This window comes from Ziziphus jujuba, chromosome 10 (assembly GCF_031755915.1).
Source record: "Ziziphus jujuba cultivar Dongzao chromosome 10, ASM3175591v1".
NCBI lineage: Eukaryota > Viridiplantae > Streptophyta > Magnoliopsida > Rosales > Rhamnaceae > Ziziphus > Ziziphus jujuba.
Genome location: NC_083388.1, coordinates 7,015,393 through 7,027,752, shown reverse-complemented (window position 1 = coordinate 7,027,752; position 12,360 = coordinate 7,015,393). Strand labels below are relative to the sequence as shown.

At 30.6% G+C, this 12,360-nt stretch overlaps 1 protein-coding gene across 3 annotated transcripts; it reads left to right on the top strand.

The window, feature by feature from the left end:
• Window positions 1–1,999: 1,999 nt before the first annotated feature.
• Window positions 2,000–10,395, top strand: LOC107410803 (CMP-sialic acid transporter 2). Of its 3 annotated transcripts, none has more exons than XM_048466419.2 (16): window positions 2,000–2,294; window positions 2,843–3,088; window positions 3,383–3,499; window positions 3,764–3,820; window positions 4,355–4,432; window positions 4,645–4,689; window positions 5,124–5,183; window positions 5,291–5,413; window positions 6,751–6,828; window positions 7,273–7,342; window positions 7,497–7,604; window positions 8,236–8,369; window positions 8,462–8,541; window positions 9,277–9,325; window positions 9,418–9,477; window positions 9,743–10,395. In XM_048466419.2, the coding sequence occupies exons 2-15, from the start codon at window positions 2,933–2,935 to the stop codon at window positions 9,466–9,468; spliced, it is 1,206 nt and encodes a 401-aa protein (XP_048322376.1). In that variant the 5' UTR covers window positions 2,000–2,294; window positions 2,843–2,932; the 3' UTR covers window positions 9,469–9,477; window positions 9,743–10,395. The 3 variants fall into 3 exon arrangements, with proteins under 3 accessions (XP_048322376.1, XP_048322375.1, XP_048322374.1); XM_048466418.2 differs by having other exon boundaries at window positions 2,002–2,294; window positions 2,914–3,088; window positions 9,418–9,469; XM_048466417.2 differs by having other exon boundaries at window positions 2,003–2,294; window positions 9,418–9,469.
• The last annotated feature ends 1,965 nt before the right edge of the window (window positions 10,396–12,360 follow it).

The following is a 12,360-nucleotide window of genomic DNA, read 5'->3' as shown; positions in this document are numbered from 1 at the left end:
AAAAAAAAAAAGAAAAAGTCCCAAACGGATAGTTTATAATACTACCAGACGTTTCAATTTGACTTTTTTTCTTATTGTTTTTATTTTTATATTTTGGTTTACTTGGTGGTTTCCCATATATTTATTTCACTCTGTTATTTCATTGAAAGTTGAATGAAATCAAATTCTATAGCAATTTGACAATATCAATAGCAATTGTTATCTAAAATTTTTGTGTTAATCTGAATTGGATTCATCCAAAATCCCATGTCCCTAACCCAAAAAAATAAAAATCCATGTATTTATTTATTTATTTTTTGGGGATAATTCTCACTCTTAGTCCTGAATTATAGGGTATACTTACTTCTAAGTGTGTATAGCTACAAACAAGAGACCTGATGAGAACAATTTATTAAATCATTATTTAATTAATTAACCCATAAACAATACAATACCCAAAATATTTCATTAAAAAACAATCTATACAATCTAAAAATTAATAAATACCATAAAAAGAATTGAACATAACCCTCAATGCTTTCATTTTAACCTGCTCAGATTCCTTTTTCTATGAAGAAAATTTTTCTCTCTAGTATAATTACGCATTTAAAATGAGTTTTCCAAACAGATTAAACGAAAATAAGCAATCATTTATAACATGAAAATTAATAATATACAGTTACAAAAATTAAATTTATCGCTGATAAATTATTATTATTATTTTTTTTTTGGAAGAATAATATTATCATTAGGAAGAAATAGAGGTTATCGCTGATAATTCCATATATTATAGGGAGAGAGTCAAACATTTTTTTATTATTATTAATATTGAAGGATAGTATTTTTTTGATGTCCAACTAATATATGTAACATTTATAGTTTACCCAAAAAAAAAAAAAATTTGTAACATTTATATTGCATTAAATATTAGTCAAGTTGCATTAAATATTTTATGTTATATTCATATTGCATTAAATATTTTTTTTCCCAAAAAATGATTAAAATATAATCCATACAAAAATTATATGACCCTTATTTTTGTCTGATACCTTGTATTGAGACAAAATAGTGAAATTTTATATTCGTTTCAATAGCACATGGATGATTTGCTTGGCTCTAAAAAGTGTCGGTGTGCAATACAAATCCAATATAAGTCACACTCATCCAACACATGGGATTTTATTTTATTTTTTAAAATTAAGTTTCAATAATAAAAATTTAATTAAATAATAATTTTTTTCTCTGTTAATAAAATCAAAATATTTATTTTAAGCCATTCTCAATCAGATTTTCATTTATCTTCACTAAGTAAGTAATATAATATTGTTACCACAAAAAATAGGTAACATTATATTTCATTAATTAGCATCTATATTTATTTTTAATTATTTGCCTAATTTGATACAAAAATAATAATATAATTCTTTGCCTAATTACAATAAAAACCTACACCTACTACATTGTGAGTAATTGTGGCAACAGTATTATTATTAATTTTTGTAATTCCTTATAATGTCATTTTCAACAACTTGTAGTCTTGATATGTTGTTTAAGAAATCTACAAAAATGGAAAACCAAAATATTAATATAAATGGCAAGTAATTATACTAAAAATTCTCTTTAATTTGAGGGGATACTATAGCCCATTTAATTAATGTTTTCTTGCTTGACCCAAAAAAAAAAAATTTAATGTTTTCTTGATTAAAAAAATATTTTTATAGCATAAAATCATAAGTTAATTATTCAAGAAAATTTAAAAATTGGTAGTTAAAATATAATTACAAACATTTTCATAAAATTATTTTATAATTATTCAAAAAGAGAAGATAATGCTGAACAAAAAAGTCAATAGAAAATGCACAATTCTTTATTTGAAAAAAAAAAAAATTTAATTCGTGCTTTTCTAAATTAATTTTTATTTATTTATTAATTTGTAATTTTTGGCTGAATAAGGGGTTCTCTGTTTCGTAGTTTCACAGAGAAGCATTAGTGACGTTACACCAGATTCCCATCCCCACGTCTTTCCCTCTCTTTTTGCATTTATATAATTTTATTTACATATATAACATACATATTTTTCTCGTGTATAACTTCACAGACTTTAGGCCCACAGATCCAAATTCTGTAAATTTCCTTCCTTTATTTCAGGGGCCATTTTTGGTGCTCAAACTCTGATCCACCAAACTCAATTTTCCTTCTCTTTTTTATTTTTTATATTTATTTTCTATTTCTCTTTCTATATATGATTGACTGGTTGCTCCTTGTGTTAGCAATAGGGATCTGGGTCATATAGCGTCTGGAATTTTGTCAACTGGGTAAATTTTGTTTTGCTTTTTTTCTTTTCTTCTTTCTTCTTAGTGTTCTTGTTTATTTGGTTGTGGGTTTGAATTTGATGGGGAGTTTATGTATGCCTTTTCTTTTACTTAATGAATGTCATTGAACTCTGCTGCTGCTTCCTGCTGCAAATTCTTCAAAATTTTAAGCTGGTTTCGAAATTATTTGACAACTTTTTGATGAACCGTTACATGTAATAATACAGTATATTTGTGTAGATGTAGTTTAGTCCACAATTTATTTGAATATGTGCTGCTGACAGTAAAACATATATATGTACGTATATACATATTTATCTGTGTAAGATACTAACATATATGCAATTCATACTGACAATTCTCTCTCTCTCTCTCTCTCTCTATATATATATATATATACATATATATGGATATGTTACTATATCGACGGCCTGATTCCTAGACAGATTCTAATGGCTTTAAGTATCTGTGCCGACCAAAAGAAGTTTCTTTTGCTCTGTTATTGTTTTGCAATGATGCTTTAAATTGATTTTCTACATTATTCTTGTCAGATGTTTTGAGGGCACATACTGAAATGTTGCAGCTGCTTAAATCGGATAATCTTGATTGATTGTAAATACAGATTTGTAGTAAGAGCAGGGATGGTAGAATGCAGTGTCTGCCACTCACATTTGTTGTCCCCAACTTCAAAAGCTGTGGTCAACGCATATGACTGGCGTAGAAATGGTGTTTCTTCTAAATCCCGAGTCCTTAACATCCTTTTGGTAGTTGGTGACTGTTTCTTGGTTGGTTTACAGGTGACCATTTCTAACCATCTCCTTCAATTTGATACAATCTGATGAAAAAGATGTATACAAGAAGATAATAGTAGCAATGTAAATGATATCTATATATATATATATATAATTCATAGATAATCTATATATATATATATATATATATAATTGATGGATAATATCAGTTTCTAAGCTTTTAAGATAATAGCAGAAAGTAGATGATATATATGTAATTCCTATATTACAACTTGGGAGCTTACTTCTCTTTAGTTTTTTTGGTTATCTTATTGCTTATCTTTCATCCTTTTTCTGCAGCCTATTTTGGTTTATATGTGTAAAGTGGATGGAAAATTCAACTTTAGTCCTATCAGTGTCAACTTTTTAACTGAAGCAACCAAAGTTGTTTTTGCTGTTGTAATGCTACTGTTACAGGTATGTTTACATTTTTGAGTCTTATTGTCTTGTGTAAGAAATTAAGGTTGCCCAGTCATTGGGCTTGATAGATATCAGTTGCCTAGGTTCTGGGGTACTTTTAATAGTCATGGCCGGTGGCATCACAGCCATTCGGATCCTTCAATGTAGACCAATAGGTCATTCTTGTGAAACATGGTTGGAGGAAATATTTATCTTTTTCTCCTTAGTTTTTGGCAAGCATTAAGATGTTATTTCTTATTTTTGAACCATTTTTACTCTCAGGCTCGACATAAGAAAGTTGGGGAGAAGTCACTTCTCTCAGTTTCTACATTTGTACAGGTAGGAGAAGTTACATGACTGCAAGTTTAGTTGCCCCGATGGTTTATGACAATAAAAAATAAATATGAATTATAGAAAAATAATTACTGGTCATCAGAACTAAAATCAGTAATGAAAAAACGTTGCTTGTAGAAAAAAGGCATAATGAAGAATGTTATGAATGATTATTGCTGTATAAGTTTTGCTCTGAGCTAAAATGGATGTTGTATAACATAGCAATTGCATTATGTCTGGAGTATTCTCTTGGATGACAGTGTGTCTCTTCATTTGGGACCATCGTACCTGATTGTTGAGTGAAAATAACTTTTTGAAATTTTCAAAGAAAATTTTTCAGAAACATGCTTGGCTCTCTTCATGTATTTTATGTAGAACTGCCTATCAAATTGATTTGAGCCTTCCATGCTTTATTAAGATATTGTTTTCTTTGCATCATCTAGTGTGTCTAACTTTTCTGTATCTTTTTCATCCAAGCTCTGAAGCATGTTGTAATCTCAAGGTATCTTCGTTGGTTTTTTTGCTTTTCCCCTTGTACAGGCCGCTAAAAGCAATGTACTCCTTGCTGTCCCAGCTTTCCTTTATGCTGTTAATAATTATTTAAAGTTCACCATGCAGGTATGTATTTTTATATTTAGTTTTATCTCATTGTTTGTATATCTAAGATGATGATTTCCCATAGTCCTGATTCAGCATGAAGGATGAGCTGATCATGATGTGGTTGTTTCCTGTAAAACATTTGCTTTTTAATTCAGAAGCCATAATAAATTAGTTAGAGTTTCATCTATGGTTCTCATTTAACAATCCTAATCATAGTGAATGTTGTGCAGCTTTATTTTAGTCCTGCAACTGTGAAGATGCTGAGCAACCTGAAGGTATCTTACTGCATGATATATAGTTACCAACGTTTTGTAAGGGTATATGTTGTACTGATGTACTTATTATATAGAGTTCTCTTGAGGTCTTATCATTACTAGTTTATACTTGATTACAACTATCAGTTTCCTTCTAACCGGGATAGTACAAATTTTGACAGATTAAATCCTAATTGTAAACCAGTTTCAATTAGTTATCAAACATGAGTCTTGAATATATTCAGCAAGATATCTGGTATGACTTGGACAATCAGTATGAATTTGTTATGAGCTATATATATGTGGAATCCTGTATCTGTATGGTGGTGCTACTGTTCCTTAGAACCAAATTTTTTCCACTTGTCGCTTTCTTGGTGAAAGAGACAATCCATACATAGTCTTTCTGTTTGTTTCTCTTTCTCAAACAACTTTTCATGAGTTGCAAATATCTGCAGGTTTTGGTCATTGCTGTCTTATTAAAAATAATCATGAGGCGACGGTTTTCCATTATCCAGGTTAGTTTTGATGATAAATGGTTTCTGCTGATCTGCATTCACTTTGACTCTGAATTTGTTAATCTCTAGTGTTCATAATGATCTTATGCTTCTTTGCTTTCTCTCAGTGGGAGGCTCTTGCTCTTTTGCTCATTGGAGTTAGTGTGAATCAGCTGCAATCTCTACCTCAGGGTACTACTGCTTTGGATCTTCCACTTGCAGCAATTGCATACTTGTATACTCTCATATTTGTAAGTGTGTTTTGAAAACCTATGTTATTGCTCAATGTGGGTACTGTGTGAGACCTGTATTATGTGGTTAAATATTTTCTTTTCATCAAGTACGGCAAAGTCCGACCAATTCAAACTATAACTTAAAAAGAGCACATACACACACTCCAGAAAAAGGCATTGTAAAGCATCAGCAAAACCACATTTTTCAAATAATGTAGTAAAATCCAACCACATTGCCCCAGAAGGAGCCCCCTTGACTTTTTCGGTCATTGAGGGATATCTTTGTTAAAATATGCAGATACACCTGAACCACAAAGATGTAATAATTGTATGTAATGGCTGAATCTGCGGCTGGTTGTTGGTTTTTTGTTTTTATTTTTATTTATTATTTTTTTAAAATGTATATGCAATTGTATTTCATAGATAGCTATTATATGTTTATTTGGAAGCAAATGGACTTATGTTAGGTTGCTCATAACTTTAGTGATTTAGCTGCTAGCCAATCAACTAGCCACACATTTGATAAGATGGTTTAGGGGAGAGAATGTTATTTTAATGTCTGGGAAAGAGTTTGGAAGGTATAGAAAGAGGTCAACACATCCTTTCCTTCTCTTACTCATCCTTACTACAATACAGAATCTTAAAATGAGATGGTTTTGCATGTAATCATGTTGTTTTAAAAACTAAGATTCAGCATGAATTTGATGCTAGTTCATGTGGAGCAGACTAAAAATTTTTATGGCCTACATGACCATTTGCTTTGCAAGAACTATATTGGTTTAATAGCATCGGACTCATGTTGGTGGCTAAATTTGCATTACAGAATTGGGAAAAGATGTTTCTAGTAAATTACATGTCTTCATTATCAGAATAATAACTTTCAATTGGTAAGGCTGAGGGGCTGGCATTGGAAAATGGCAGTTTTCACTGACATTTGTTGTTGTCTTCTCCAACTGCTCTTCTGCTTCTTATGTCTATCAATAATGTTTAGAAACTGTTTATCCTTGAAGGGCATGCTTAGACACACTACAGACGTCATTCTCATACAGAGATTATTGGAGAGTATCTACTAAGTTCTGAGCAACTAGAAACAACGTTAAAATGTATGGTTACCTTATGTATACTAGAACGTGAAGATTATATGAATGTTCTTTTCACCAGAAAGTTCAAGAGTTTGTATTCTAAGCGATTGGGAAATTGTGGCTGTATGCTGTTTGGGTTCTTTTTCTTTTCTTAAGGTGCATGGTGTGTTGGGTACTTGGGTCCCACTGCTAGTTCAGCTTACTTTCCCTGTTATGTTTTGTTCATTGATAATAGACTTGTTCCTTATAAAATATGAACTGATGTGAATACAGATTACTGTTCCATCACTGGCATCAGTCTTTAATGAGTATGCCTTGAAGAGTCAATTTGAGACAAGCATTTACCTTCAGGTATGATCTACTATTGTTCTGATAATTTAATATGGTTTCTATAACTTGTAAAAGTGTCATGTTATTTTGTTGCTACACAGTTGGTGAGGAAGTCACAAGGCTAAATGTTGGGATGGTAAACTTTTAAATATTGATGTCTTGATTCTATTTCTTCATTTGTTGTGCTTAGTGCTTACCACAACTGGTGAGTCAAGGGAATCCAGCATTAGTTCCTAGACAAATAGTGGTGCTAGATTTATTTGCCCTAGCATGATTGTATGACCTTCTGTGCATTGCAACCTGTCATTCTTGAGAAGTTTATCATGCTCAATTTAGAGTTATAATAAGTGTACTAAATATCTCTAATATCTCAACATATTGAAATGTCTAAAAACTTTTAGATTTTAATTCTCGTCCCACTAGTACATTTTTCTTATCAGAAAAATTTTGTTTTACATTTTGCAGAACTTATTTTTATATGGTTACGGTGCCATCTTCAACTTATTAGCAATTTTCGGAATGGCTATTTTCAAAGGTGAAGACATCAAATATACAGATAAAATTATGCCTGACTGTTGTAGAATTATATGCAATTCCATATAGAGCATGCTATCAAGTATCAACTTGTTTTCTTACCATCTGCTAAAATGTTTATGTTGATTTGTTTGTCTTTTTGGTAACATTTTAAGGTCCCAGTGGATTGGACATACTGCAAGGACATTCAAAGGCTACCCTTCTTTTAGTTTGCAACAATGCAGCCCAAGGGATTCTATCATCATTCTTTTTCAAATATGCAGGTGACCACTGGATTACTTCGATTTTGTTTCTTTTGTTCCGTATTTTGAACATGTGATCTTTTTTCTTAGTTTCCAATTTCCATCGACACAAGTCACTGAACTATTGAAAATTTATGTTAATGCATCCCTTAATTGCTTCGGTCTTTAAGTTTTAACAATTATATGAAGCAGAATGTTGTGCTTTCTCTCTCTCTCTCTCTCTCTCTATATATATATATATATATATTAAATAGACTCGTTTTAGATTTATTTGATTCACTTTTGCACTTGTAGTTGATCATCACATTTTCCCCATCTCTATGTGCTAGATTTATCTTCTAAGAATAAAGTTTGACTGCTGCCTGCAGTTAACAATTCAAATAGAAGCGTTGAAAGATTTGATGCTAATGTCTATAACTTTGGGGGCAAAAATGCGGTGTGGATTCGTTCTATTTAGAAGAAGCAATGAAAAAAACAGAGTTAAAATGAGAGTAAAAAAAAATATAAACCTTAAGTGCCTATCTATGCATTTTGCACATCTCATGCCTTAAACCTTTATATTTTTTATTGTGTAAAACAGTACATTTACTTCTAATATATTTTTCTCCTGCTTTGTCTAAATCAGAACTTTTTTTTTTTTTAAATTCTGCAGATACTATTTTAAAAAAATATTCATCAACCGTTGCCACAATCTTTACGGGAATAGGATCTGCTTTGTTGTTTGGTCATACACTAACAATGAACTTTATCATAGGAATCTCCATTGTGTTTATATCCATGCATCAGGTAATTGTGACGAATGGTGTGAAATGAGGAGAGAGATTATATTGTCTTTTTTGCTTTGCAAATTTGGATAACATAGTATTTTCTCTCTGCAGTTCTTTTCACCTCTCTCAAAGATTAAAGATGAGCCACAGGATGGCAGGTTGGAAATGATTGACAGTCTGAACAATCAGAGGTGTGTACAAAATCATTTGGTTATGCCATGTCAAGTTATTACATAAATGGTTGTTTTTACAAAATCAAAGTGGCATTGAGCCATATAATTGTACCACACTTTGTAGAAAAGTATTTATCAGGAAATTGATAGTTGACATTTTTTCTTCTGGTTGATCTGAAACTAATGTGCAAAATTCTCACTATATCACACTCCTCAGTGTGCATTCCAACTCATTTCAGTTCTCTTTTAACATAGCCATCCATGACTTTACACTTTTTGAGGTCCTTGCAACAATGTTTATCTTTTCAAAACTTGCACTTTGTGCTTTATTCTTTCTTCCTTGCATTTCACCCATGTTTTAACTTATGTTTTCTAATTAAACATACAAAAGAATGCTGTGTTCAAGTCTGATTGATGTAATCAATGGTCCCATTAGTTTCTTGGAAAATCTGGTTTGTGGTTCCTCTATTAGAATCCTCACATTTGTTGTTTGTTTGACCTTACTTCTCTTGCTAAGATACAGTCATGCATATATATATATATATATGTTATATATATATATATTCCTATTATCATTTGCTTTTGAAGAAAATTTTGGTTTCTATTTCATTTATGTATCATTTTCCCAACACCAGGTTAGCTACTTAGCAATCTCAATAATTAATTAGTTAATACTTATCCCAAAAAAAAAAAAAAAAAAAAAAAACTTATATAGGTGACTGAATTCCATATTTTCTTGACTCATTTTCTCAGGTCCAAGGATGCATCCTTTGTGAATATGGCAGCTGGGGCAAATGATGATGTAAGAATCATTGACACCAAAGGCCATTAAGTTTGTGAAAATGGTCACTCTTAACATTCAAATTTATTCATTGATTTTTCTATATTTCCCAGGCTAATCACCATGTTGGATATGATGAGAAGGCACCACTTCTTCCGGTCTAAGGTTAGTTGGTAATTTCTCAATAAACCCTAAAACCTTCTTCTGGTCCAAGGTTAGACTTAATAATATTAAGGTGAAGTTAAAGCCAATTCATGTGTGCTTTCAAAACAATTGAACCAAGCTTAACATAATGGAGTTTAATGTGTATGTTCTGTTTATAATTCTGTACTTACATTTTCACTGGGATTGAATTAGTGAGAAAAAGAATTCGATCACGATCCATTTCTTCTTGTAGATAAGTATCTCTAAAGAATCTGTAATGATCTTTCGTTTCAGGTATAGTAGCGAACACATTTCTTTTGTTGGACTCATTAGATAGTTTTCAATAGAACTCCATACTCAAGAGAATGAAGCCATGCAGACGAATCTCCTTGCTTTCTTGAAGCATTTTTCTTCACCTTCAGTAGTCAGCCATCCATCACCTACCTTGGCATGGCATCCAATACCCATGTTGAAAGTATCTAGCAACTTCAGTTTCCGCGATAGAAGAAGCTCATAGTTTTCATACCGAATTTTTTTCACTCATCTTTCAACTAGTATAGGTATATGGTCTTTCTCCAGTCCATTTTCACAGATGTTTTTCTGTTATGCTCTTTTTGTAGTTTGGGTACAACAACTGCCCTGGAGCATATCTTTATATCAGGAAAACAACTCCTATACGAGTTTTTCTCTTAAGATCTTAGTATTTTAATGAGATGTAAAATTTAAAAAATAATAATTCCAATATCATCTTCTCGGTTAGAAATTTGTTTATTTCTCGCATTTTCATTCTCCTATTATTCTTTTCTTGGTCTTTTTCCTATTTGAAGGTTCAGAATATATGAGAGACATTGATCAAAAGGTGTAATGTTTGATTTGATAAACTTGTTGAATAACCATACAAGTTTTTATTGTTTTTCCTTGAATATAAGTTCCAATATTTCTCTTTCTTTCTCGTTTAATTTCACCATGTTTTATTATCTTTACCAAAGAAATTGTACAACCACTCTCTTTGAAGGCCAATTGTCTACTCATTTTGGAAGAGAAAACGTGCCATTGTGGGGAGACAGAGAGTGACATATCTATAATTCTAATTGCTTTTTGGGCTTTTAACTTTTTATTTTTCAATGCAATTGAAAATGACCCTGAAATGAAGGGCATATTCAAAATCACCCAAAAAAATAAATAAATAAATAAAATAAAATAAAAAAACTGCTCATATTGAAGGAACCAATCATGTTTGGGATCCTAAAGTTGATCTTACTGATTGTATGAAGCTGCTTTTTTTTTTTTTTTTAGGTTATCTCCGTGAAGGGTGGTGTCATGTGCATTTGAAAGCTCATTTATGTTTCTTCTCATTTTTATATTGAATGCCTTTCTTTTTACACTTTTTGTGGAAACATTACCACATCAAATCTAGATATAACATTTTACGTGCATAATATTTTATAATCTGAAAATGGTATTCCTTCTAAGTTGGACAAGAATCTTACCCTGCCAAAATCCACCAAAATTGTATTATTTCTTTCATTTTATATAATCTTTATCTTATAAATATGGATTTTTTTATTTTTTATTTTTTTGTTTCCATCTACGCAATATAAAAGAGCATAACAAATATATAGCCCCATTAAATTTTGTCTCGTGGACATAGGTTAATTTGATTTAACTACACTAACACCTTGCGTTCGCTCTTGTTATTCTTTTCATATTTTAACATGTTTGTACTTGGTATTATAATTTTATTCCATTAATACTTTAGAACTGTGTAAAGTGGAATGACAAGTTGGCTATGGCTTTCCCATGTAGCATGACATAATTGCAATCACACTTTCTCTAGCTGCATAATATTATTAGATTAATTTCTTCAATTTGTTTTCATGAAGATATACTAATGACAAAGTTGTTACTTATTACCAAAAAACCAAAAAATAAAAAAATTGACAAAGTTGTTACTCCTTATTACGAAAATTTATACTTTGAATTTCCACCTTCAATATAACAATAATTATGATATTAGTGATAATAATTGTGCTTCGTTTAAATTAATTATTTTTTTTTTCTCATTTTGTGGTTTCTTGAAAGGTTCAATTTATTTTTATGTTTTTTTAAATCTAAGGACAAAATCCTAATATGTTATTTAGTCTTTCATATCAAACTAGAAAAAAGCAACTTGAGAAAGACCTTTAGACTTGGTAACCTTCCTTTCCTTTTTAAATATTCTTTACTTTGATCTTGGTGGAGGACAAATATGCAAAAATTTCTAACATTTCATCTAAAAATTGGATGACTATTTCCACAATAACAAACACCCTGTACTAAATTTTTGTCATTATCTTTTTTATTTTTTTTTGCAAATAACAGGATTTGTTAAGATTCGAACCACATGGCATGGGACGATCCGAGATAATAATAGAACTTATTAAAATTCGAATCTCAACTCTTAAACATATAGATGTGAAAGTTGAGTGGCTTTCTTCTACTGAACTACCATCCTCGACGGTGTATATATATATATATATATATATTACATTATAAAACATTTAAAAAAATAGGTAACGATCTGGTTAGTAAAACTTTTTTTTTTTCCTTCCGTATTATTCTATAGTATACTATTCTAAAATCATCTTTCACCGAAAAATACCAAAATCTCTATAAATTATATATACATTTCAATTAATAATTTAAAATTAAAAATCAAATAAAACATGCAATAACAGTCTTCGCTTACAATATTGGGTCTTATATTATAAACTGGATTATATAGAAAATTCCAAAATTGCCATAAATCCACTTCTCATAAAATTGGTCTATTTGTGAAAGGAACATAAAGCAATACCCATTTAGGCCCAATTAAGTACTAAAAAAATAAATGGTTTTTTTGGATTCTGATTCTTATGAGGAACCCTTTAACA